This window comes from Lipophrys pholis (assembly GCF_963383615.2).
Source record: "Lipophrys pholis genome assembly, chromosome: 4".
In the NCBI taxonomy this organism is placed as follows: domain Eukaryota; kingdom Metazoa; phylum Chordata; class Actinopteri; order Blenniiformes; family Blenniidae; genus Lipophrys; species Lipophrys pholis.
The window spans coordinates 31,719,349-31,746,817 of record NC_137637.1 but is presented as its reverse complement, the minus strand read 5'-3'; the positions used below and the strand labels follow the sequence as shown (position 1 = coordinate 31,746,817).

At 40.3% G+C, this 27,469-nt stretch overlaps 3 protein-coding genes across 6 annotated transcripts in view; 2 read left to right on the top strand and 1 right to left on the bottom strand.

Annotated features, from left to right (window-relative positions):
• gnai2b (guanine nucleotide binding protein (G protein), alpha inhibiting activity polypeptide 2b) overlaps nucleotides 1-9,949 on the top strand; it is a 38,680-nt gene extending 28,731 nt beyond the window's left edge. For 2 of the 3 annotated variants that reach the window (XM_080460749.1, XM_080460748.1), the window contains exons 4-9: nucleotides 2,502-2,662; nucleotides 5,376-5,504; nucleotides 6,917-7,046; nucleotides 7,471-7,624; nucleotides 7,706-7,898; nucleotides 8,723-9,946. In XM_080460749.1, the coding sequence (XP_080316875.1) occupies nucleotides 2,502-2,662; nucleotides 5,376-5,504; nucleotides 6,917-7,046; nucleotides 7,471-7,624; nucleotides 7,706-7,896 (765 nt within the window). In that variant the 3' untranslated portion in view covers nucleotides 7,897-7,898; nucleotides 8,723-9,946. Of the gene's footprint in view, nucleotides 1-2,501; nucleotides 2,663-5,375; nucleotides 5,505-6,916; nucleotides 7,047-7,470; nucleotides 7,625-7,705; nucleotides 7,899-8,722 lie in introns of all 3 variants that reach the window. The other variant, XM_080460747.1, reaches the window with a different exon arrangement.
• Nucleotides 9,950-12,910: 2,961 nt separating this feature from the next.
• inka1b (inka box actin regulator 1b) lies at nucleotides 12,911-15,700 on the top strand. Its single transcript, XM_080461276.1, has 3 exons — nucleotides 12,911-12,991; nucleotides 13,078-13,121; nucleotides 14,334-15,700. Exons 2-3 carry the CDS (start codon nucleotides 13,119-13,121, stop codon nucleotides 15,285-15,287), a joined length of 957 nt encoding a protein of 318 aa, XP_080317402.1. The 5' UTR covers nucleotides 12,911-12,991; nucleotides 13,078-13,118; the 3' UTR covers nucleotides 15,288-15,700.
• A 79-nt stretch (nucleotides 15,701-15,779) lies between these two features.
• The window catches only part of uba7 (ubiquitin-like modifier activating enzyme 7), a 32,139-nt gene continuing 20,449 nt past the window's right edge, over nucleotides 15,780-27,469 (bottom strand). For both annotated transcript variants that reach the window (XM_080461913.1, XM_080461912.1), the window contains 3 exons: nucleotides 19,398-19,499; nucleotides 17,888-17,970; nucleotides 15,780-16,760 (listed from right to left, as the gene is read on the bottom strand). In XM_080461913.1, the coding sequence (XP_080318039.1) occupies nucleotides 16,628-16,760; nucleotides 17,888-17,970; nucleotides 19,398-19,499 (318 nt within the window). In that variant the 3' untranslated portion in view covers nucleotides 15,780-16,627. The remainder of the gene's footprint in view (nucleotides 16,761-17,887; nucleotides 17,971-19,397; nucleotides 19,500-27,469) is intronic.

Sequence of the window (27,469 nt, the reverse complement as noted above, 5' to 3'; positions counted from 1 at the left end):
ATTTCCAACACGCACCTGTTTGCTGCGGCGGCTCTGCTGTACCAGAAACTGGAACACGGCGTAATCCTCGTCTTTGTAACCTGCAGGGAGACGGTCCTCGTCTTGCCAACTTCATCTCTTCCATCCTTGATCTGCTCTCTCATCAGTTATAACAGACAGGAGGGCCTGGGAGTTTAGCTAAAACCTGCAGCAGAAGCCTCAGAGGCCTTTTTTGGAAAGTGGGATCATTCAATAATGCAAACAGGACACATTTCAGTGGCACACAGCCATCTGCACCCTTCACAACAACACAAATTAAACTGTCGTCCTCCGACCTCTTTTTCCTCAACTCCTGTCCAGTCTCTGACAGCTGTAATGAATCAAAACTCAAATGTCAACTTTTTGAGAGGTTTGCGTCTTCTAGGGTGTGTTAAGGGAATTAAACCACAGCAACAATTGGCTTTTAAGAGGTTCTATGGATGTTTCTGTGAATTTCTACTCGACTTTACTCTGAAACCAGAGGGACAAGTGTTAAAAGGGGAAATTGTCTATTTATCTGATGACGACAGTGTAAAGAATATAGAAACGGTTCTAATTGGAGGATTTTTTTTTTTTAATTTACAACAGTGGGACCTATAAAATATGATTACGTTACTTTACATTACATGATCTTTAATTAAAAAAAATAAAAAAATTACTCCACAACTCTTGGTCACCATTTACCTGCCCCTCCCCCCCCCCAAAAAAAATCATGTTGCACCTCTGAGAGGATATTCAGGTAATTTATGAGGCTGCCTTATAGAAACATACTTTGTATGTTTTTGTGTGAGATTTTGCGCTGGACTGAATTTGCTCAGCTCCTTAAGCAGTAATAAAATAATAAAAGGATTGAGGACTGCACTGTGGCTATGTGCTTTTTTTTTTTTTGCTTTTTTCTTTCTCTCAGATCTGTCAAATGGCCGTGCGTACGTGACGGTACTCTCACACTCCCACACAGTAATTAGTGTGCTCGCCTGTCCACGCTCGCACACAGCAGCCCTGTCAAAACACACACAGATGAGGGTGTGCTTGCATGCATACACATGCACCACAGTGCACCTCATCCGCCATTTGCAGTATCGATCACTTACGATCCAACTGCCGGACTTCAACAGTTTTTTTCTTGTGGTTTTTAAGCTTGCAAGTCATCCTCTGCATCCGAAATACTGCGAGACTGAATTATAATTCCACCAAGATTGTTTGGCTGTTTCCAACATTCGATTGAGGCACGGACTATTGTAAACAGGACTGTTATCCTGACTGAAAATAAAGAATACCAACTGGTGATTTACACACACACAAAGTAGGGAAATAAACATTGATCAGTTGTAGAAAGCTTGTTGAAAATATGCAAACAAAGCTACTGACAGGATGAGCATTGATGTCTGAGTTTGAGCGGGAAATGCAATTTCCCCCCAAAATGTGACAAATCGAAGCAGATTTCATGGAATATTTAAAATCTTTTTTTTTCTAATGACTCGCATATTCAGAATACTCTGACATAAACAGCCTCTTTGTGCTGACATATTACTCTGAAACTCTGCTGTACTGACATCTTCCAAAGGCTTACATATTATGAAACACTTTCACTGTCAAATTCATAATCATTTTGCAAACATTGAATTGACCTTAAGTCATTAAAAAAAAAAAAGCATACTGTTTCTCATATTTTCCATTTTCTGAGCCCAGATTGCATGTTGATTTTTGTTTTCACCATCATATTATTATGGTTCTACCATCTTCATTTTGGCTCCTTTGCTGCACATGTCATGACTTGATATTGCTTTTGCTGGCATCATGCATTCAAATAAACTAAGTGTCAAAGGTAATGAAATTTGTATTTGGTGGACTATTATTCTGCTGTCACAATGCTTCCTGGCCAATGAAGAAAACAAATTTATTTCCTGATTTAACAATGCCTTTATGAGTAACGTACGTTTGTCTGGATGCTCCTGTTAATCTTCTCTGTTTATGCCAAACAGTTTATTTTGCTATTCACTCTTGTTTTTTTGAATTTGAAGAACCGACACGTATTGATGGTTTATTTATTCATTTAACAAGCAAGAGCATCCGTAGATACTGTAGGAATTTAGGAGGAACATGATTGTATTTAAAAAGACTTCAGTATATTTTAATGGAATACTTCTATCTTTGTTGCTTACTCTCTATTTCAAAATATATTTTGACTCAACCGGCATTACATTTTGGACTTTCATTATTTAGATTGAAGCGGCATTAAAAATCTCATTGCTAATGCTTTAAGAGGAGCAACATTTTCTCTGTTCATGTGAGCATGCAAGTAGTGGATAAAGTAAGTATTTGTAATAACTGCATTAGTTTTATCTCAATCCAAACACATGCAGTCTACGCAGTAGATGCCATTTCATCTTGTGCCAACGCCAAGGATGAGAATTGTCAATCTTTGGATACTAAAACTCCCGCATTGTAAGCACTCAGTGTGGTGTTCTTATCGCCCTCTGCAGGACGATGCCCAGCAGCTCTTCGCCCTGTCTGCAGCAGCTGAGGAACAGGGCATCCTTCCAGATGACTTGGCCAACGTGATCAGGCGATTGTGGGGCGACGGTGGCATACAGAGCTGCTTTGCGAGGTCGCGAGAATACCAACTCAACGACTCTGCAGCATAGTGAGTGTGACTCTCAGGGTGTGATTGTTTATTGCTGCCATGTAATACCTTAGAATTGTGTGTGTAGAATTGATTATATGTCCTAATTTTAATTTTTTTTAATATTGCACAGTTTTGAAGCATGCAGAATATCCGCGTAGTTATACATCAAATCGGATTGCATTTTGCTTCTGACTTGTGCATCAAGACTCTGAATATAAATGTGCTTTAACGGGTTATCGCAGGTTTCCCGTCAGTTGTCCATCTAAAATCTCTTGCAGCTGAAACACGGCACTGCCTATTTTGGTGGAAGTGGGAAGCAGCTCTGGAGTGTCACCGTGAGAGAAGTTTGGTTGTTTGTTTGCTTTTGGTTCTCGATTACGTTTATATTGCCATCAAAATGAGGGCTCTCTGATAACGGTGCCATTGTGGATGCTGTTCTCCTGCTGTTGTGATGAATCTAATGTTCAGCCCTTTCAGCCTCTCTCATTTAAAAACCTGTCTTTCCCTTCTCTGGGGATTTATGGAGTCTAGAAAGATAGTCCAATAACTTCCCTTTTATGATTATATCGCACTTCCTTGCCTTGATTCTTTAAAATTTTAACCTCATAAAGCTGTGTGCAAACAGTTTGTCTTGAGGTGTTGGAAGAAAAAAAAACAGACTTGAAAAAACTCTGTTTACTTCAATGAAAAAGTAGTTCCAAAGCCAACTTTGAAAATCGATTGTTCCTGTAATCACACTCCCAAGTGACTGCTTCAGTTTCCCGGAACAATCGGATTAATTTTGTAGCAGCGTCTCACGATATTGTTAAATGTTGCTTTGTGTCATTTGTAATAATTCTGGCTTCTTGTTTATTGTCTCATTGCAGCCGTCATTAGAAAATATTACAAAACATTTGTTTAATTATTTATTGAGTTATTTATCAGTTCAGCCAGTCTGCCAAGGCTGTATCAGCTCATTAGCATTATAAGAACGCTACAACACTGGTACAACTGCAGGATATATTTCTCTTTTCCTCAGCGAAGTGTAGGTTGGCAGGGCGGCTAAATCTCCCAGCTGGCCTTGGACGGTGATGCAGTGCTTGTGTAAGTGGGGCAGGGGGTCTGAAACATGGTGAAGATGCTTCCACACTCCCCTACTGACCAGCCGTCTGTCAGAAATCAGACCGAATTTACAAAGACGGTGGGAGGAAGTGAAAAACGGCAATAGAAATTGAGACATAATTAACACAGAAATGAAGAAAACTAGTCAATATCTTCATACAATGATACGACTTTTGTACTTTGTGTTTTACACTTTTTGTCTTTATCTTAAAGCTCTGTAATGCTTTCTTTTCTTACTACATTGAAACTGTAAAGGCTGTGCAGTGAAAACCTTCTACTGAGTGTGGTGGTATTCCCTCGGTAGTTTTTCATTCTTGTTTCAGTAAGCAGTTTTACACAAGATTTATTGCAAAGTTGTTTGCTGTCCATCCACTGACCTCATCTCACCCACTGCAACCCCATACCATGCTCAGCTCCGCAGAGGTTTGCCCGCTGATGTAAAATGTAAACCCAAATTATTGCATCAGAGCCTATAGTCTCATGTATTGGACAGTTCTAAGGCAGAAGATGGGATCGTTTGTAAGTTGAATTAAAATAAATTTTTTTTTATCTTTTTAATTTCACGAAGCAGGCTTCAAAAAACAAACGGCATTATATTCATGTTAACTGATAAGCTTAAAGTTATCAGTGAGTGTTGCTCAGTCAGTATAAGCCCAATAAATCAGCCTTTACTGAATGCCTAAATATATCCACTAATACATAAAACCTGTAGAACAAAGGAAATTGAGGCAAATGCAAAGCAATTCCACACATAGTCATGATTCAACTCTTGGAGTCTTGACAGTTAAAAAAAGAACCGAATGAAATGAATTCAGCCAGCAGCTTCTTCAGAAGAGTCCTCTGTTGTACCGAGCGAAGTGGAGAAAGCCAAAAGAGCACAACAACAAAACTGGCATCATATGGAAACCAGACAAAGACAGGATACATAAAAAAAACTGGCAGATGCAATGGGCAGATTTACTACAAAAGCACAGATTCTTTTTTTTTTTTTTTGAGCAACATGTAATATTTGTCCTGCTGCTATTTAATTCCTGCTTGGTCTGCAGAATCTGTTGGGACAGTATCATGCACATGAATGTAGATTCGCAGTGCTGTCGTGACGTGATGGACATTTAAGCCTTTATTAGTCCAAAACGTCTTGAGGCAGCTTCAAATCTTTGGTCTTATGTTGTACATTGTGAGGATCTCAGTCCACAGCTCCTCGACTCATTTACTTGTTTCTGAAGGTGATCAACAACAGTCCACAGGGTGAGAGCAGTCGTTTACCAGGCAGGTATTTAACTAATAAAATGGCTAACATCACACAGTTTGCGGGAGCGTTTTGTCTTCATTCATTTAAAGTTCAGAGCATCTGCTTTTGCAGTCCAACCTGCATAATGCCTCGGTATTAATTATTGTACAGCCCTACTACTGCGACACCTTAAAAGGCACTTAAACACTTAAAAGTTTACAGGAGTTTCAAGCAATTCATTAAAATGTAAACTGTTTTCGATGTTAATGCACTAAAAGAAAAGAGTCCCAGCAGCTTCTGTGTTGCTGCATCGTGTCAGACGGTTTTCATTTGTCTCTCTATTTTTCTTTCTTCCAGGCTGATGATGCTAAAATGTTGACTGCTTTCTTCCTCTCTTAGTTACCTGAATGACCTTGAGAGGATAGCCAAAGCGGATTACATCCCCACCCAGCAGGACGTGCTGCGAACTCGGGTTAAGACTACTGGCATTGTTGAGACCCACTTCACTTTCAAGGAACTGCACTTCAAGTAAGGTCGTGCAGTAGAGGAAAACTTGTTTATGAGAAGCCAGTATTGTTGGAAACACATGCACAACTGCAATTTAACCCTAAATTACATCGTACCACCGAAACTTGTGACATTGCAGCCTCCACTTGTTTTTAACACAGAAACTCGACTCTGAATTTCCAAGGTATTCTCTACACTTCGATCACAACATCCTCCAGTGATATTCTCACTTTATTTTGGTTGCTGTTAATTGTGTTGTGGTGTGACTGACCCTTCTGGCGTTTAAAGTACAACTCCACCACCCAGAAGCCAAATCGTACCGATTAATTAACACGCTTATGCCGAGAGCTGGGTACATTAGACGCTTACCACAAATGCATGTGTTAAATAAGCCCAGAGGTTTACTCAGTGATTCCATTTGAATGTGTCCTACAGGGTACGGCACTTACATAAAGCATGTTCTGGTACAGATGAGCACTACTGTGTGGGATAGTAATGGATGTATAGACAGTACTCTCAAGAGGATGTTTGATAACAACTGCTGACACTGATTATCTGTAAAGTATGGATAAAAAATATTGTTTATATAATTGCTGAGTGTATAGTTAAGACATGTCCTTCACTCTTGTTTTCACTTGTTTTATTCAACAGATGGTTAGTGGTTTAGATAGTCATTTTAGATCTATTTTTTATTTGATGAAAAAGCTTCTTTGAAGCAGGTAAATGTGTCTGCTTCATCTGAAAAAGCGGCAGTGGTCACATGTCTTTTGTGTGACCTGTTTCCCGATGAACTCAGTGATATTTACCTCGTTTCACAGCCTCAGTTTTTGGCGCCTGAATAATACATGAAGCAAATCGATAGGAAGAAAGTCACATTTTTATAACTCTGCTCTGTTGGTCATGATAAGTGTAGACAAAAAAATACTGATAAAAACAGCTAAATGTCGTCTGTTGGCAGTGGCCTGATATATATATATATATATTCTTAAAGATGCTGCTTTTATGTGCTGCTAACCTAAACAGACGGCACTCAGCTGGGGCTGTGTGTTAGTCTCCTGTATCATCAGGGTATGGCAGCTGTTCTGGATGTGGCGGACTGTTCTCACCTCGGCTGTCTACAGGATTTCGCTCACACCTCCTAACAGTTTTGATCACAGCCCTGAGCTCACCAATCAGCTGGTGGTTTGCTCTGAATGTAGAGGCCTGCACTGACCCCGCGGTCTTTCATCAGACAGACATCTCTCCACTTTTGTTCTCGAACCACCTCATGAAAACTTAATGCATGTCCAGGGTTGTCATCCTAGATTTCTCCTTCCTTCCTCTGCTGCCGTTTCCTCCTGAAATGTCCTTCTCAGTCCCTGGTGACAGTGATCCTTGACTACAGGCAGGAAAATGGCACCTAATTTACCTCCTGTGTTTGATCCGTGTTACAGAATGTTTGATGTTGGAGGCCAACGCTCGGAGAGAAAGAAGTGGATTCACTGTTTTGAAGGAGTAACAGCCATTATCTTTTGTGTTGCTCTGAGTGCGTACGACCTGGTGTTGGCCGAGGATGAGGAAATGGTATGGAAAGCCCTTCTGTGTGTCTTCATCAGCATGGATAATGTCAATTAACTGAACTCATAAATCTGCTATTGGGCTCGTTCTTGGTTCAGTGTAGATTAGATTATATTGCAGGGATTTTATGATCACCCATCCCTCTTTATTATTGCTACATAATAGTGAGTCACAGTTCATAAAATTAGCCCAGTGAACTGCTATGTGAAGTGCAATTATACAATAAGAGATATAATAGGTATTTTTCTTTTCAAGAGGCGTGAACCAATTGGCCTCAATTTCTCAAACTGGTGATGAATATAAAGAAAGTGCTCAGGAGAGAGCCGTTCTGGGAGGCGCTGAAGCCTCCTCCAACATGTGACAACATTGCCCCCTGGTGGCCGCTCTGTTATGTCGTTCAGCTGTAATCCACAGCTGCTTTTCTTCTTAGAACCGAATGCATGAGAGCATGAAGCTCTTCGACTCCATCTGCAACAACAAATGGTTCACCGAAACCTCCATCATCCTCTTCCTCAACAAGAAGGATCTCTTTGAGGAGAAGATTACTCGCAGCCCCCTCACCATATGCTTCCCGGAGTACACAGGTACCAGCAAGGAATGTCCGGGAGTGTTTTAGCTCTGCAGGAATTCATAGATGACTTTCTTTTGTCTTGTTTTTCCTGCAGGGGCAAACAAATTTGATGAAGCCGCCAGTTACATCCAGACCAAGTTTGAGGATCTGAACAAGAAAAAAGACACCAAGGAAATCTACACCCACTTCACCTGTGCCACTGACACCAAGAACGTGCAGTTTGTCTTCGACGCCGTGACCGATGTTATTATTAAGAACAACCTAAAAGACTGTGGTCTTTTCTAAAGGTAGGCTGCAGGTCGCTCAGGGTGGGTGGAAATGATACGGCACCAATTATATTGTGTTCTCTCGGTGGAATAAATGTGATTATTTGTTGAGTTAAGTTTTAAAACAAAAGCCACTTTATTAAAAGACAAAACAAAAAAACCCACATCAGATTAATGTCGTTTAAAATCTCAGATGAAAACATCTGTCACCTCTTGTGCGTCAAGAGTTCAACACACAATCATGCAGCACCATGTGACTGCAGGTAGTGCATTTTATTAAATAGACTTCCTGTTTTTAACAGTATGTTGTGCTAAAACATAGGATAGAAATTATATTTGTAGACAGGGGCAAGTCGGCAGTTTTGACTTTGAAAGAGAAAGCTACACAAAGTCCCAGCTACATCACTTTTATAAGACTTTTACATTTCACTTAATTTCACAATAAACTTATGATTAAAAACTATTATTTGAACCAGCTTCTTCTCATTCCTTTAACTTTGAGTCTCTCTCTTTGTGCCGTGATAGTTAAATACATGTGTTTTTACACTTTGAACTATTAATCAAGATGAAACCTTAATTTTTACTCAAGACTGCATATGAAACACTAGAGTATTAATCACAGCCTTGCAAGCTTAAGAGTAGTGAGAAAAGGCCAGATTTTAATCAGGCTGTGGTGAATTTAACATTCAAAGAGAGCTTATTAAAAGAATATAAAGTGAAAATCAGTTTTCAACTACACGTGCAGAAGTGTATCTTTATAAACAACAAACATTTCAAACAAAATGTTAAAGTTTGAATGGAAAAAAGCTAGTACAACTACAATTTGTTTTGTTTTTCTCATTTAGGATGAAGCCTGGCTCGCACAGACTGCATGAGAGACTGCAATAGCCATGAGATGATTACTGCTTTTCATAATGAAAACCATAACGGACTTGATTCCTGGAGGGGGGAACCTGAAGAACTTCAACAATCACTGATTTTCAAACATAGCCTTGTCTGTCTGACCTGTTATTGCTATTTTCTCTATGTATCCCTCACTGCTCTTTACCAAGGGTTGTTGTACTGTTCCTCCTGAGTACCTGCGCACGCGACGCGGCTCACCGAGGACCCTCGAATTCAACAAGAGCAATCAACTAACAATCAAGGCTTTATCCTTTTATTTGGTTTGTAAGATGAAAATTATTAGTAAGTCGGCTCCAGTGAAAAATAATTGTAAGAAGATCCAAACCTGGCAAACGAAAAGCTAATCTCATAATGCCACGGGACAAATGGAAATAAAATAAAAACTCACTGTTTTCATCCTAAGTGCATCATCATGGACCAGTATGAGAACCACTTGTTTGATTTTTTCAAATCTGTTCAGTCTTTGGTTTTTGTATCAAGATCCTTTTTTTTGTTTGTTTGTTTTAAATTTATTTTCCTTTTTGGTTTGGAAGTTTAGGAGAACACAGAGGAAAACCTTTTATAAAAAAAGAAAAGAAAAGAAAAGAAATCACCTTTAACATCTGTTAACTGGCATTTTATGAACCTTTTGACTGCACAGAGCTTATTTTTTAGAAGAAAACAAACAAGCATGGAGAATGACAATGGTTGAAGGGAAAATGTTTTTGTACAATGTTTACACAGATCAATATTCACTCTTGTACTATAGTGCATTGTTCTGCATGACTGTCCATAGACTAGCCTGTATAACCCGTCCCCACAAACAGAATTACATTCCTTGAGTAACTTCTTTAACAAAATAAAACAGAAATGGTTATGTGTTACTTTTAAAATATCTGCAAGGTTTTTAAGTGGTTATGTGTGTTCCTAACATGATTGTTCTGTACTATTCGTTTCATTCCAAGTCTTTTTACATATGTTTGTGCCTTGATATCCGTTTACACTTGTTCTTTAGAGACATGCTATTTCCATAGTGTGAATTAGGGCTATTTCTACTCAACTTCCCGTCACATAAACCATGATTTAGGATGCACCATGACGCCAAGACAAACGGATGATAGTTATACATTAATATTAACAGAAAAAGTCAATCACTTGTTCAGTGTAAATAAAGGTTTGGTCACACAATGTTTTATTCTGCCGTGTCTCTTCATCTGTAGATCAGACATGAGAAACTGGGCTGCATGCTGACGTAGCGGTTTGCACTCTCACCTTTTACAGGAACTTCATTTCAAGTTCAGTTGGAGGCCTTTCCTGTGTAGACCATGCGTCTTTGTTTTCTTCCTATGGTCCAAAAACATGCATACGGTCAGTTGGTGGCTCTAAGCTGCTCTGAAAATGTAAATGTGAGTGTGTGTTTGTCTGTGTCAGTGTTTCCCATGATGGACTGGTGACTTGTTCAGGGTGGATTCAGCCTTTGGCCATAGTCAGCTGGGATCAACTCCAGTCCAGCGCGATGCTAAATTCAACTGAGATGGAAGATTTGATGGCTGAACATGAGAAAATCATGATTTTCTGAATAAGTTTCCAAACATGAAGAGGCATTGTGTAAAAACAAAATACTTCTGAATGAATCAACCTTGTGTGCTTAATGGCTTAAAACAAACAATAACCAGCAGCGTGTGAATCCAATGGAAGGCCACTATTATGCATCAATACTTTATCAATACCAACATGATATTGCGTCGGTCGAACCAAAACCCGACGTAATTTAATGGTGGCGGCCGCCACGATTGTACGGGAAACATCACTTTACAATCATAAACAGCACCAAATGCCAACAACACCAGTCTAATCCAGAGAAAGTAAAAATAAATAAATAAATACAAAACTAGCACTCACCCATCACTTGTAGATGAAATCCATCCTGTGATCCTTTTTGATGAATGGCTCTATGAGGCTGCTAAAACCACTGCTACTCCATGTTAGCTTGTACTGAAGAATCAACATGGCCGACAGAGCAGCTGGTTGTGTTCCAGCTAGCTTGTCACCCAGTCGTAGTGTTGGTATTTTTCCGCTGAAAAATGCTGCACAAAGCCTTTGGTCTTTCTCTACACACAATTTCCATTTTTTTCTGTAAACGGGCACCTTGAAAAAGGCACCCGAAGCAGGTCCGCTATTGTATCACCCGATCTTGCTGTTGAATTAGCCGCCATCTCCTTCAGAATAGCAGATGTTAACAGCGCGTCATCACGCACCTGCCCATGGACCAATCAGTGAAGCTCATTTCAATGACGACATCCAGACCAGCGCTAGAAACTCCGCTTGCCCTCGGGAGTTCCGTCAATAACACATCAAAATTTGATTGGCTGATGCTACTGTCACTCAACATTTTAACCCAATAGTAGCGTCCAGCTTCGATCAGAGGTTAGCAACGCAGTTACTGCTGCCCCCAGCAGAGAGAAGGAGCTGTGATGCGTTTATAGGACATAGAAGATTTGACCTCCACAAAATATAACCAGTCGTTGTCTGGATAAAGTTGCATGCTGAACAAGTAGACTAATTGATTCCAGACACAGATTTCAGAATCACTTTTTGATTATCCCTGCTGTCCCTGACTGCACACCACAATAACAGTCTAAAATGTAAAAATGGACCGATGCACAGATCAAGAAAAAGGTCATTTGGAAGAAAGCAATAACAATGTTAGTGTAATACAAACATTATAAACTCTACTGATAAGAGGTAATCTGAGGAAAATATGAAGGATTGGGACAGATAAGACTGTACACTGCTGGTCAGGGAGCAACGGGTTGGAGAGAGTCAGACTGTCCTTGAGAAAAGGCTATGATATTTAAACACAAGGCATTGGGGATTGATCGACAGTAGTGTATCAGGAGAGTTTGACAGTGCAGGTAAGAATACAACCGTACCATGAAAGTGTGCCTGTGGAACAAATATCAATGAATTTATATTTTCTCAATAAACCCAGACATTAATTTTCTGACATCAACTTTTGAAGTTATTTATGTGAAATGAAAATCTTCATACATCATTAGTCCATATATCCTGCACAGGTCGTCAGTCTATCACATCATTCGTACCATTTTCAGTGAATCCTTTTTATGCTTCTTGCGACTTCACCTTTAATTCATTTATGTCACACTTTGCATACATTACACGCAACCAACCGAAAGCGGTGTAAAAATAAATATTTGAAATGGAAGTGAAAATCATCTAGGTGATTAATCATGCTTTGACAGATTATGACTGCCAATGATCATTAGTGCGATTTTAAAGGACAAAGCTATGCTTATAATTTACAAAGTAAAGCTAAATTAATTGTACGCAAATGTAACAACAGACATTCTGGCACACGATTACCAGCTCATTCAACATTTTAAAAATGCAAATCAATAGCTTTTCCTTTTGCAGAGACGTTCACAGTTTTCAATTATAAAATCAGAAGAGTGCTTAAGAAGCACTCACTGAATAAATCTCACCTGTGTGATCTTTGATCAAAGGTGACACATGATGTCTGATCCGTGGAGGAGAAAAGTAATTGAATGCCTGCAGGAAACTTTCAAACGTGTCTTGTGTCGACGCCTCACTGATTGCATTGAATATTTCTCTTGAAGTAAACACAAGAGTGTGTCAGAAGTTCACCACAATACACAATCAAAGAGGTGCAGTAATGACACGGACTTCATTTTATTAAATTTTCTTTATCTGCAGCAGAGGTGAAATCTTGAGAGGATATTTGCACTTCAAAGAGCCAATTAGAAGAATGATCAATCAGTAACCACACCCCTCCACGAGATGGCAGTATGGAGATTTCAGTCAATCGGCACATCTGTCTGGAGAAGCTGTGTGAGACATAAAAAATGCTTTCAAGAAGAAAAAAAAACTTTCTAATCAGTGTAACTACTGTCCTTAGTGCGATTATTCATATTTGGAAGTTTTTAGTTTTTGTTTTTGCAATTTAAACAAATCAAGACGTGGAGTATGCGGACTACATGATATAAGTCTCTCACATGAGGCGGGGTCTTGATTCAGGTGTCTTGTGATTGGCTGCCTTCGTGATGCTGAGCGCTGATTGGCTGCAGGCAGAAAGTCATCATGGCCAAAATCCTCTGACAGCCCCTCATCCGGGCCAGAGGAGGGGGGACACGCGCCGACGTATCTCTTCCTGTCAGTTGTGCATGTGTGGGATTATTCTGCATCCAAACAAGGTGAGTTTTACTTCTACAGCATCAAGTTTAATGTGTTTTAGTGTCAGCAATGGTCTCAAGCTTAATGCAGTTTTCTTTTGTTTCAGAAAATAACATCAACTCATACTGAAGTACTGTCTCGAACGCAATGGTAAGTTATTTTCTTTATAATTAAAAGTATTACCAATATATCCACGTGTCTTAAAAAGTTGTACTCTTCACATTGTGTTAAACCAAACACTTAATGAATTGGTCCTAATATAGGCCTACTTTGTATTTTATGACTCTTTCTCAGGAATACCTTTCCAAGGCTGCTGGTTTAACCCTGAAGTCACAGTTCAGTCAAAGCAAACTGTCCTTGGCAAAATGCATACAGCCGGGTGAATCACCTCTCCCTTTTGTATGTATGCAGCCAAGAAGAACAGGGCATTTTAAAAGTGGCAGACTGACCACTGAGTCCCACTGTGGGTTTTTCTCTGTATGTCTGATAAATCTCCCTCGGGGGCCAAATGGTTCAGCGCCCACAGCTGTGATAACATCATGGCATTGTGGTGTCTTTACTACTCCAAGCCAAACAGTGGCAAGAGAAGGAGGCTGAACAAACCAGATATTATAAGAACACAAAAACAAACTGTGCGAGAGCAAAAAACTAAACAAAAACTACACCTTTGTATGAGGATTACACTGGACTTTTCAATACAGGAAAATGGCATTTTCAATCAATTTTGTAAAGGTGAAGCTTTCGCTCCATCTTTTCATCTATGCCTAAAAACTACAAAATGGTATGATTCATAATGAATACATGATTTTTTTGTAATTCCAAAATGTTGCGGTCATTTCCTGCTTTTTACCACACACCAGTCAACTTCCTGTGAGCTGCAGGAGTCCAGAGAGGATATGTGAGCCCTCACATTTCACTGCAGATTCCGCTCCACTTTGTTCAAACTTCCCCTTTAACTTGTGAAGGCAGAAAGAACAACTTTTTTTTTTCTCGTATTCCTCTGTGAAATGTGTCTCTGGCTCTCCAAGGGTGAAATATTTTTTCGGGGGGAATAATTCAGCATGGGATGGTCTTAATAAAACAGCTCTGAGGTTTGTCAGGAATACTTCACTTGTTATATGGTCACAGTGCCGAGTGATCTCAGCTAATAAAAATCTTATTGGCCCAGTTGTGGGAATAACACAAGGAACCGTTCAGGCCTCAGCAACACTGGCCAGGGCATGATGGGATATTTTGGAAATCGGCAGCACTGCTCTCCACTCTGCTGTATCTTTTTTTTATTGGTAGAAGGGCTGTCTTTAAATATACTGAAGTTGAATTCTGCCTGCCCCACTAAGTGTTTGTCTCTCTCTCGTTGTGCAGCTGTGTTTAAGAGATCCTGCCGACTGCCTCCGGGATCAAATGCAGTACATGATGAGATCCTTGCAAGACCTGAAGCAGATAAGCAGGCCGAGGCCGCTGAGCGAACCGTGCGTTCAGTCCTTCGCCGTAACTCGGCTCTGCAAACAGAGAGCACATCAGGAGCGACTCACTCGACTACGTGTCTCTGACGCCAGCGAAGCCAACACGTACGACTCTGCCTGCTGCCTGGCCAGCCCGCTGGAGGAGGAGGAGGGGGAGGGCGAGGAGGAGGAGGAGGGCGAGCAGGAGCATGAACGGCTGGCCCAGGGCTCCCCCAGCAGCGACAAGAGTGTGGACTTTGATTCGGGCTACTCTGAGGCTTCTTGGCAGGATGAAGGTGTGGTGCTGAGGAGGACCAGGAATGTGAGAGTGTCCTCTTCTGCATGTCTCCGGACAAATATTGGACCTTCTGGTCGTGTTCGGCCTAAATCGACCTCGGATGCTTGCCTGGAACGCTGGACTTCATTCGAGGCCGGTGATCCGGAGGACTGGACGACCTCCCTGTTGAGCCGCAGCAGAAACAGACAGCCCCTGGTTTTGGGGGACAATAGTTTTGCTGACTTGATAAAGAACTGGATGGACCTTCCAGACTGTCCTGAGCCAACAGAACTGAAGCCCAGTGCAGGCCGGCGTCTCGCCAAAGACATTCTTGGTAATATGCGCCGGAGACTTGCAGGGATGTCTAAAGGTGTGGAGATGAGGCAAAGGCCAGCAGACTCCACAAAGGCCCACAGGGCTGCAGGAGCTCCCAAGCGGATGTCTTGTCCTGTGGGATTCCAGGGCCTTAAACCTTTCTTTCACCAGTCCCACACAGGACTGCATCAGCTGGACACTGACTTCCACCAATTCACTGCCCTGATGAAGACAGGCAGCCGGCAGCCCATCATATGCAACGACATCATTGGATATATTTGACTGTACAATCATAAATGTCAATGAGACTGTTTCATTTTTCAGCATTAACACCTCTGAAACAAAAGGGATTTTTATTTTTGTATTTAATGAAAATGTCTCCAGTTCCTGCTGAAGTTTGAGCAGCGCGAAACATTGCAAAGCCTATTAAAAAATAACTTAAAATTCAAAGATATTATTGTCTTCTTTGATCAGCTTTTTAACATTTCATGAGACCGTGTGTTGCAGGAATCCTGCTGTCGACATCTGCATAGCGTTTGGTTACATCCTTTGATGGCATCACAGGCATGTTTTTGGAAATATGCTTAATAGTTGTGGAAAACCACACAATGGAGACACTGAAGCTTAGTGATGTGGTATAAACTGCTCAGGATTTTCTGTTGGCAAAAATAAAACAAGTGTGATGTGGTCAATCCATTTCTGTGTACTGCTGTAGAAGTGGATGGGCAATTCTAAGGATGGTTATGGGAGTTAAGTTGATCAGTAACATGCACAGACTTTTTAAAGTTATTTTTATTTCATTGTTGTTAAAACAGTTTAATCACAAAGAGCATTCAGGATTCACATTCCCAATCGTATAGTGATGATGAACTCATATAAGTGATTACAGAGATGAGATAAAGGGCCAGTTATGATTTAAATTTAGAAAACTGAGAATGTTAAGACATGTCAATGTGAGAGTGAACCACATTGTGAGGTTGTGGAAAAGCTGAGGATTCTCGAAACAGCCTGACAGATGGATGCAGGCTCTCTGTTCTCAGCTGCTCTGGGATTCCTGGGTGAGGTGAGTGTCTTGTTCCCTTCAACACTAAAAATACTACCACACTGAACCTGCACTGCATCAACATTGGCAGGTGATCAAATCTCGAATCAAGCAGCTCAACAGTTACTCAACTATAAAAGACTTTGCATGTATTATTAAAAATTAAAAGAAAATGTCAAACAAGAGCTTAAACGCAATACTTGTTTACCCCCTGAAAAAAACCCAGAAATCTTATTGTGTAAGATTTTTCTTTTCCAATACAACAAAGAAACAAAGTAAAGACACAAAATGAAGGATTGGACACTGATTAGTTGAACTGATTACCTGAGGAATTTCCCCAATGATATTCAACAACACTCAAAATGTCTCTGTAAATCAATCTTTTTCCCCCACTCTGTTCATATTTTTCTTTCAACAAACAACAAAATGGGGAGAAAGACCCCAAAAAACAACGAAAACAAATATACATATTTTTTTAAGTAAACGGTTTGGAGTCTGGGAATAAGTGAATCAAGTAAATCGAGTGTTTCGGTGGACTTCAGCGTGTCACTTGGCAGCTGTTTGAGATGCACCGATGGCGTCACACAAGCAGGTAGCGGATAGTTGGGACGGACTCACAGTCTTCATCTTCATCAAATGAGGGGATCAACTCCAGCATCTTCTTGTGTGGAGGGATGTCTGCTCTCGTCACTGTCTTCACCACCTCGGACACACTGCAAACATAATGCACACATTGATAAATGCAACGTAATGAGTAATACGACTTTATGTTTTTAATGTTAGGTGCCTTAAAAGGAAGGTACTGCCTTTAAATCTGTATGTCAAAAATGAATAAACAATGTTCATTATTCAGGTGTAAACTATCCTGCTATTAACTTTTATCATCGTCCAAAAACAACTGAAAACGACAAGTGAATCACACATTTACCCCTTTAACACAATCATCGGTGATGAATAACGGTGAATGTGCTGGAAACTCTTTCACACAGATTACGGTGAAAACTAAGAAGAATGGCTGGAAACTTCCTCGGGGTGATTTTTTTCAGGGCTTTGTTAGCTTCAGTGGCCCAACACAGGAAACCCGAGGCAAACCAACTGCACAGGAAGCGGGGTACAGCAGGGAGCATTTGTCATGTCGGGTCTGCCGTCCACATGGTCGGCACTCCGCCTCGCTGCTCTGGAGTCTAATCTCACCACAGCACCAAAAAAAAAAAACGTCTCTCCGGAGACACGACTGGCAAAAACCCAAAAATTATTAGACAGCATTCTTTTCCTGAGACCTCACTCAGACAGAAATCAGATATCAAAATTCACCAGGTGAAATCTGCTCGGTCAAACCTCATTTATTATTAGTTTCACTTCCTCTGGGATTCAAAACATCCCGGAGGATCTACGTTTCACTCTGACTTAGCTGATGGGGAGAGTTCACAGCATGTGATATGTGACTCATTTCACCCCTCGGGCTAATTGAAACTCCCTTTAATGTGCAGCAGCTCTAAACAGGCCCAAACAACCTAATTAACACCTTAACTTTAGTCCTCAACAAACAGAGGGAAACCTGAGGAGAGGTCTCACTCGTCTGTGTTCGTGTGTCTGTGTGTGTGTGTGTGTGTGTGTGTGTGTGTGTGTGTGTGTGTGTGTGTGTGTGTGTGTGTGTGTGTGTGTGTGTGTGTGTGTGTGTGTGTGTGTGTGTGTGTGTGTGAACAGATTCACTCATCACATCTCATCCTGCTATTAGTTTCTAAACAAACATAGGGACACTGCTTATCACGATCACTTATCTGTGCAGCACAGTGTCAGTGCAACATTTGGAGATTATCTTTGTTTTTACTGGACGTACCTCTTCTTGAGCCTATCGCTGTGTCCGTTGTACAAGATAGCCGTTCCGTAGAAGAGACTGCAGACAGTCAAGTTATATTTTTCCTACACAAACACAAACAATCAGGTTTAATATACAGTGCAAAGACAAGCGTGTGGCTACATGCTTTACACAACTTTGATTTTAACGCAGGCGCGAGTCTGAAAAGCAAACGAGGCATGGGCCAAAACTTCAGGAAGTTCTGCAGCGTCTACCTTGGCAAACCAGGGGACCCAACAAGTGAAAGGTAAAATGAAACCTGCAGCAATAACAACCTATGCCTAGTTATTTCACCTTCACCTCCTAAAATAAACAAACAAATAACAAACAAATGTCTTCTCAGGACAAGAATGTGCTTGAATCAAAAGTAGGCTGGAGTTCCTGTGCTCAGGCGATCTGCTCATCTCTGATGTGCAAAGGCTTGGACTTGTGTGGTAAGGTGCTGCAGAGAAAAACTATTTTCTTTCTCTCAAGAAATCTTAATTAGATTAAGTTTCTATACCCCTTTATTTGCTTTATTCAATTATTAATTCTTCTAACCTGTGCTGGACTTTTTCATACCAGTCTGAATGTTTTGCACAAAGTAATTTGTGTTACGAAGGCAATATCTCACATAAGTCAGATTTCTTATAGAATAGGTGATTTTGGGTACGTAACATGGTAGCAAGTGAAAAATCACAAGATAAACTAGAAAATTTAAAAACATATTTACAAATAAATACCACAACAAAGTACTAAATTTTTTTTTAAAAAGCAGCAGCCTATTCCTAAAGCTTCCTTTAATTCCGTTGCTTTATTTGAATGTTTCCAGCTTGGCATTTCTTTGGAAATTACTCCACAATCAAGGATGCAGAGTATGAATGAACACATTTTCTTAAATCTGTCCAAACTATACTTAAAGGCAATCAGTTGGAAGAGCGTAACTGCTAGTTTACTGTTCTCCCAGTTGAGATACAAGCTTATATTGAATAAATGTGATGGTATCCTGTCCGTATATTGAAACTCTTCAAAACAAACAACAAAATGACATGAGCGATAATATAAGAAATGGTGGAAGTGACATTTGTAAAGCGGATGCACTTGGTTGTTATTTGATGCTCCTGCATTGCATCGCTGATGATAAGATGAAGGTCACAAAACTGTTTAAATACAACAATGTCATGGTAGCGTGTGAATGTAACACAGTTACTGAAATCAACATTCAAGGCGTTCCTCTTAAAATTGCTTTCTCTGTTTGAAATCTTTACTCGTCTGACCTCAATCTTTACAGACTATTATGAGAAGAAACATACAGTTTATATAATACTGCGCTTGCGAATGGTAGGTGTAAAGGGGGCCGATCATTTCCAACAACAGGATTTGTGTGTGCGCGGGAGGAAGGTGAACAGGTTTATTCCTAAAAAAAGAAAAAACATTCATAAAATGTGTTATTTCATTGCACCGAGCGTGAAGAAAGTGTGCTTCCTTGCTGAGAGAAATAAGGAGGCCGTACCTTGACATACTGGAACAGATCTTCCAAGGTCATTTCCTGCTGGCCACCGCGTCTGCCCTCAACCAGGAAGTCATCCCACAGGGTGTATTTCTTTCCTGCGACCTGATGATGGAAACATTACATACAGACACACACATACACACACACACGCACACACATGGTCAAAGTTGACAGACGGACTGTTGCTCGCCGTGAGGGATGTGTGGAAGATGTTTGAGGCCGTAAAGAGAGTGCTGGACACGCAAAGACAGGAGGTTTGCATTTGTCATCGCTGTGCTACAAAGCAGTTGAGAGCAATCAACAACCAGGTCAAGAAGAAGCTTCCTGAAGTGACTCGTTTCATTTGTCACGTCGCATCTTTCAGCCTTCAGTCTCACAGTTTTCCAGTCGCTGAGAAGTTAAGCCGAGAAGCGTTGCTCGTAAAACCTGCATTCTAGTGATGTCTAGATTAAAGCTGAGGAGCAGCACAAGCAATTCTCGGAAATCTTATTTGATTTCGCTTTGAGTTGATACAGTTGAACTGATTTACATAATTTGCAGCATACACAGTCGCTTCACAGGATTGGTGCCCACTTTTCACCAACTTCTATGGTTGGTTTCAGGATTTTGAACATTTCCTAACATTTTTGCATCGCTGCTGGGAAACTTTTTTTTTTTATGATAGTCGTACCAATTTTTCTACCTTTACTACATTTCACAAGTTTTTCCAGTAATACGTATCCATTCTTTATGGTAAAAACACCTTTCCTAATCATATTAATGATTACCCCCATTACCAACTTCTGTTTTATTAACCTTTATTACATTTTTACATCTCATAATCAATTCTTCTTGAGCCTCACAAACTCCCGAGTCGTGCCCAGTTGGGACCTGATTAAACTCAAACTGATTGTCTGAATCTAATCTGAAAGTAATAATCATTTGCAATTTATGAAACTATAAAATGTTTGATGCAGAAGGCAAATGAATGGATTTATGCTTAAATAGATAGAAACACAAATCTAATTCTCAGTACGATTAACAAAAAACTCGGTTGTTGAAACATTAGATTCGAGATTAAAGTGGTGGATGAAAGTCCTGATTTCATGTTCATCAGTGCAGCAAGCCTGAGTTATGATATAGAACCCGTGACTTGATAGATCTTCAGCCAATCACTGAACTGCATGTGACACGAGGACGTAAAGTCATGTAAGACCTAAAGGAGCATCCACATTCATTCAAACAGATATAAATCCTTCATTTCTTCTGCTTCAGGCTCCAGAGCCCCCCCCCCCCCCCCCCCAAAAAAAAACCCAACAAAAAAAAACACACTGTCGTCATACCTCTCACGTCTCATAGGATCAGGTTTTAGGACTGATGACCCGACAGTGACTCGCCATCCTACAAGTCATTCTTCCTATAGGATCGACCCCTGACCTCCAAACAAAGACACACTACAAAGTCCTGACACCCAGACTGATCAATTTAACCCCTGCAAACACACACAAGACTCCTCTGTTGCCACTGGATAGCTTTCCGCCCTCACATGATATCACATGTTTACACTAAACAACATAATCCAAACGTGTGAGACGTAAGGAAAAAAAAAATACCACCTGACTGAAACGGGTCAGGATTCCTCACGCGCAGGAAATCGAGTCAAAATATGTCACTTTAAACGAACCTCGCTCACACACAGACACTGTCTGGTAGTAGAAGTTGTGAAGATCAAAACTTGGCTTGAGCTGTGAATACCAAAACTGCGGCTGAACCTGGTACCAATTATCTCTGCTCCGGCAACCAAGGGGAACTTTCTGACCAGCCTGCACAACTCCCAGCACTCACAGGGTTTTTGGGTTGATGGAGACACGCTCGCAGCACGCTCTCTAACTGGGTGTTTACGTCCTTTGTCCCAGTTTTCAGACAAAGCTCATTCTGTTTGCAAGATGCACATCGTAACCCCGAAGTGATTGATCCTTGATGTGTGAGTAACGTATTTTAACCATTTATAAAAAAATAAAAAATCTTTTAGTTGCTCTTTTTAACAAAACATCATTGTTAAACTGAAAAAACAACAACTTATTTTTCAGTAGTCCCTTGCCAGACATTTTCCTCAGTTCTTTTGTGAGTGGATGCTGATTCTACACAATGTGAAACAGGAGTGCAGGGTATTTTTACTCGCTACCCCCCACCCCCACACCCACCCACCCCCATGTCTGTCGCACCACTCCAACAGGAACTCGAAGCAAATCACCTCCCATATCTTTGACTATATAGAGCGGGTCTATAGAGAGACGTCAACTATTCACTGGATAAGGAGGAAAGAAAATAAACAAGCATGCTTGAAGCAAACTGGCTGCTGGAAACTGCTTCAGATGGTTTCCCACAAGCAGAGCTCTGGTTTATCATGCGGCTTCTACAATAAAAACCGAGACGTTCCAACAAAACTTCTGAATTGCATGCGAAGCAGAAAGATATTGTGTTCCTCTCGGAGAAACATTAAACTAAAGAGTGGAAAATAACTAAAGCTGCTCTGCTGAGAGACGCCAAACAAAATCTACGGTATGTGGTGTACACACTTTTACTGCAGGGTTTTTTTTATTCTTATTTTGTTAACTACTTTGATTATACTTGAAAAGCAGAAAATAAAATGACCAAAAGAATTGTGCAAGTTTATACAGTGAAAGGAGTTTGGAGATTTTATTTGGGGGGGGTTGTGGTGCAGAATTACAGTCTGCAGTCACCTGTTAAAGGGAGAAGTGCACGATGGACGAATCACAAGCAGAGAGGCTGGAGGAGACGACAGCTGCCATGATGGTCAGCACAAATGCTTTATTCCAAATGCGCTGAGGAGATCATGCTGAAGACAGCTGATTATCTAACACAAGCAGTGACTTAAAGTGGGCATTTCACATGAAAATCATTCAGTTAAACCAGTACAACTTTGGTCTGTATGTGCAATCTACTTACGACCTTCTGTAATGCACAAGAGCTTTAAGGTGTGCATGTTTATTTGGTCTCTAACATTTGCATATTAATTTAAAAAAAGGAAGGACTAATAAAGTACAGCTGGTGGTTCGGAGTCGGGATGTCTGAATAGCACAGAGTTTAACTCCAGAGGATGCGGACGTGACAAACAGCCACTCCATCGGTCTGGTGGCATGAAGCCTCAGCAATGAACATATGGGAAACATATATAAACTTACACTGGGTCTGCCTTGTTGTTGGAGGTTTGCCAAAATTCTCATCTGCTTTATAGTCTCAATTGCAAACGGCGCTTTAAACTTCCCCCTGAAACATGAAGCAGCTGTGTGCCAAAACAATAAGTTCCAATGGAGACATATCTAGTGTTTCAATGCAACTCATAATTTCTCAAATGCAATTGATTCTCACCATGTGTTGCATATGCACATATGTGAATTTCAGTCACAATGAAGACTTGCAAAAAGTGTTCTTCCCAATGACTCCATATGCTCTATCTAAAGTGTGCATTTTCTTCATAGTTCTTCACTATGCATGTTACAAATTTCTTTCTCTCTACGTGGCAAGTTCAACTATGAAGTTCCCCATCTGACGCGCAGCCAAAGCTGCAGGCTGCTTCCTCTTGTTGACAGGAAACCCAGAGAGCTGCCTTTGTCTTTCTGAAAAACCTGAATGTCAAAAGCAATTATCTAAATCTTAGGCCTCATATAATATAGAATAGACACACACAACTTCAAAACGCCTCTTTCTAAAACTAAAAGTGAGGGCCGGATACAGATAAAAAAGAATCAAAACATTTCCATCGTCATTAACAAAGTCAAATATGAGAAAAAAAAAGACATTGATTTAAGCAAGGACAAATAAAAGGTCTTCTCTAATTATAATATACAGCTACAAAATGTGAGCAATTCCCCTTTACTTTCATTCCAACTTTTTCGACTTCTACGATCAAAAGGCTGGCAGGACCTGGCTGCATCATGAACTCTGATTTACAACAAGTCAAAGCAAGATCTGAAAACCTTCGAGAGAACCCGAGGCAAAAGCTGACCGAGTTTTGGTTTCACCATCTGCCTTTCCAATCAAACATGTTATAAGAGGAAATTACAGGATGCAAAATGGTTAGTAGTTTGCTTTAAAACTGAAAGTTTCTTGCTTTAGAAAAGCACTTTAAAGTGTGTTTAAAATGTGTTGAGGTGAACATTTTACACATTTTAGGACTATAAAGTTGTTTCAACCATTACATGCCGGCTATACACTAAAGTTTCTTCTTCTGACCTCTGTTATTTAACCAAAAAAATAACATGACTCATTAGACTTATTTGGTGTATGTTTACAAATAGATACGGTCACTTTCAGTAGTTTTACACCGCACATGTCCAAGCACAGTTTTTTCTTTTTAAAGTTAAATACAAGCGCATCAGGTCTTCCCACAGAAGATGCTTTACTTAAGCAAAGGGGTCAGTGGTGTAGGAAATACTACAAAAACAACATCTTTCTCGAGCATTTTATTATATCATCACAATTTTGTTTTGTATTTCAGTTTTTCCCTCAATAGATCAAAAACCGCATTGACTGCTGCTGTATTTGAATTGTTGCAAGTGTTAAAATAAGCTGTTGTTGCTGCTGTTGTTATTATTAGAGATGTTTTAAATCTTACTTTATTGAATTTATACTTGAGCTTAGTTTATTCTGTTTGATCCTATTTGTCTTATCTTTATTTGTTGATTTGTTTTTATTTGCTACACAACGACACCAAATATGGTCACTGGCCCAATAAAGCCCAAACCACCACAGAATGTCATGCCTGATAGGATGTGACACTTTAATAAGCATGACTCAGATCTAGAAAATTGAAAAACGTTGTATAAGTAGAAAACCTGGGAGCTACCTATGAGAGTGGTAGAGCTTTGCAAGACTCACAAGCTTTACAAGATTCACCAGCTCATTTGCAACATCAGCATCTGAATGCAGTCGAAAACAGGCAGCACCATTGAAAAACTGACAGATATTAGAAATAAAATGTAAACTTTAAAGGGGCAGAAGCACTCACACATTTCTCAATAATTGAAGCAACATAATCACAAAAATGAATTGAGTTGATGGAGTCATTAGAAGGTTAATTCTGAAGTTGAGACAAAACTTTGAATCATGTAATTTCTTTCTGAATTCCAGAACAATGTGAAACCCCACTCAGGCAGCTGGCAACAAGTGACCTGCAAGATCACAAAATCTCTTACAATAACAACAAAACTGATTCATGGAGCTCAAAAATAGACGCTCCAGTCTCCAGTATTACACGAGGGCATGGGAAATGCAGCCAGAGGAAGTCGTGCTAATGAACCCGATAAAGAAGCAGAAACAGTCCCAGTCCAACCCAAACAAAACCGGGTAGGTTGTTAAGCACCACCGCTGCATCTGGAGTGAAATCGTTAGATTTCATAATGCACACTTCAGTTCTGGCCTTTTGGACAATAGAGCACTTTTGGGGACAGGAAGCTGTGATAAGTAGGCAAACTTTGATAAGTCCCCCTACCAACAGCCCACCTCATGAAACACATCTGCAGAGTCTCGCTCTGCTCAGCCTCGTTATCTGGCCTCAATCCCAACAGTGGAAAAATTTTTACAACCCGTTGTGGCAAGAGGCCTTTTTCTTCAAAGGCAACTATTTTCCTTTGGACGGCTTTAAAGCGAGGTTCAGAGGAGGCAGACGGAGGATCTGCGTGGTCTCTTGAGATCATATTTTCATCTTAATCTCTTTTAGTTTTAGTCTGTTTTCCTTTTGTAGACGATGTGGTAAGTCGTCACTAAGACCTCAACTGAGCCTGGACGTTAAGCTACATTTCACTGCTGCTGATTATTATGCTGTACACTGCACAATATGTCAGCATGCACCAAGGTTAAAAACTAACTTCTAGAACTTGAGACAGTTTTTTTTAAGTGAGCTGAGTTTTTCTTATTTTACTGGCTTTGAACTTAACTAACATCTGTCGTATTTCACATATTATATTTCATAAAATCAAAATTTTAATTTGTGCAGCTTAAAAACTAATATGAATAGAATACAGAGTGTGCATGAGACACACTGATATTGACAACAGACTTCAAAAGCATCTTTAAAAGTAGTTCACAATTTCATAACATAGTAAACCAAAGGGAGGAAACACCCTCTGTGGTTTCAAACAAACACTGTACTTATTGGAAACACAAATGAACAATCAATTTCCTCTTATCGTATCGACTCCACCATTCAGCGATTACGTCATTCATGCAACACAGAAGCAACTGTTCTACATCACGACAGTAACGTCATAATAAGAATGACTGGAAACTGTGAAGTAAATATCTTTTACAGCTTTATCTAGGGGAGCCACTGCCAGACAACGACAGGTGAAAGTAGGTGACACCTTGAACGGGTGACGAGTCCATAACAAAGAAAACCCAGAGAGATGGACAACTACATATACTAACATTCACGGAAAATTTTGGGTCACCGATTAACCCTGAAAACATTAGAGAAAACAGAGTACACTCACAGAGCGAGAGAATATGCAAACTTCTCACAGAAAAACACATGATTGGAATTAAACCAGGGATTTTCTCATTTTGAGGCGAGCGTGCGAACCACTACACCATTATGTGGCCCAGGATGTGTTTAATAGGCTTCACGTTAGCCCCAAAATACAGTGTGCGGCTAGAGAATGAACTGGTACTGGATACTTGTAGGAAGTAATCGGGTGAGAGCAATCATCATGATCTTTTTAATATGACCAATGAGTTTGCATTAATAGTCAGCAGTCTTGTAAAAAATTGGGTTTTGTGCATCATCTAACTATCAGACCACCATAAGCTCTGCTAAGGGGCAGATTTCATACAGTCAGTGGTGAGACTCTTGTTTATGTGTCATCGTCTTTGCTGTTTCATTGATTTTGTGTTTGACAATGGGTACTGTCATGTAAATCATGCTCTTTATGTGATCAGGAGTGTCATCTGCTTCTTGATCACTATTGATCAGCAGTTTCTTTGGCCAGCAGTGAAGAAACAGATGGCTGGGACCTCCAGCTGCTCACTCCAGCACTCTGCTATCATAACACCCCACAGAGCTGACGGGATACCAGACTTACACGCTCCAGCAATAGAAAGTGATTCCCAACCAGATATATTAAAGATTTCTTCATCAGGGATGTGTTGTTTTGAGAGAGGGGGGTTGTGTTTTTGATGCAGGGTGGAGGAGGAGTGAAATGGACGGCTCAGCAGCACAAAGACACTTCCCATGCGAGTGCCGAGTTTGACACACAGGCTAAAAGCGGACCAGTGCTTTTGAAAAGCCTCCATTGACGTGTAAAACAGCAAACAGGGTCCCAATGCGATTGTCTTTCAAATGAGAAGATAACAGCACTCCACCTGACTGAAAATGACCCGGGGCAGAAGTACTGAGTCAATAAAACACTCTTCCAAATGGGCCACTGACATGCTGGAGCCTGCGGAGGCACTCAAGCAGCAAATGTGCCATAGATTTGCACTCTTAAAGCAATGAATCATTGTGAAGATGCTTCGAAGTTAAGCACCAGGAAAATCGGGAGAGTAATAGCTATCATTTTATTTTATGTTATCATTTTAAAGTGTTTGCATGGGTGCATTGTGATTGACAGTTATATGAAAACAATCTACTTAATGCATCTAAAAACCATAATACGCAGTACGTTTATTTATTAAGTATTTCATGACTACTATAATTATCTTAACACATAGTGATTATTGATAGTATGGTGTATAAACCACACTAATACAACTGGCATAGGTTTCATGTAAAAGCATTGGTTCAGCATACAGCTGTGGAGTCCATGATCACTATGTCATTTGTTGATGCATCTTAATTTGTAGCATTGATCTGAACTTCAGCAATCAAAGGTCACATTGTGAGGTTACGTGATGCGATGCTGTATAGAGTGATGCAACTCACGCATGTATTGACGGGTGACGGGGGCTATTGATAGCTGTCCGTCAATACAATGTCCAGTTCTTGTCAGCAGCTAATTAGCTGGAGGTGTACAGTGATGCTGATTAGAAATAAGAAAGAAATGCACGGAGGCAAATTCACAGCACTTAAAATC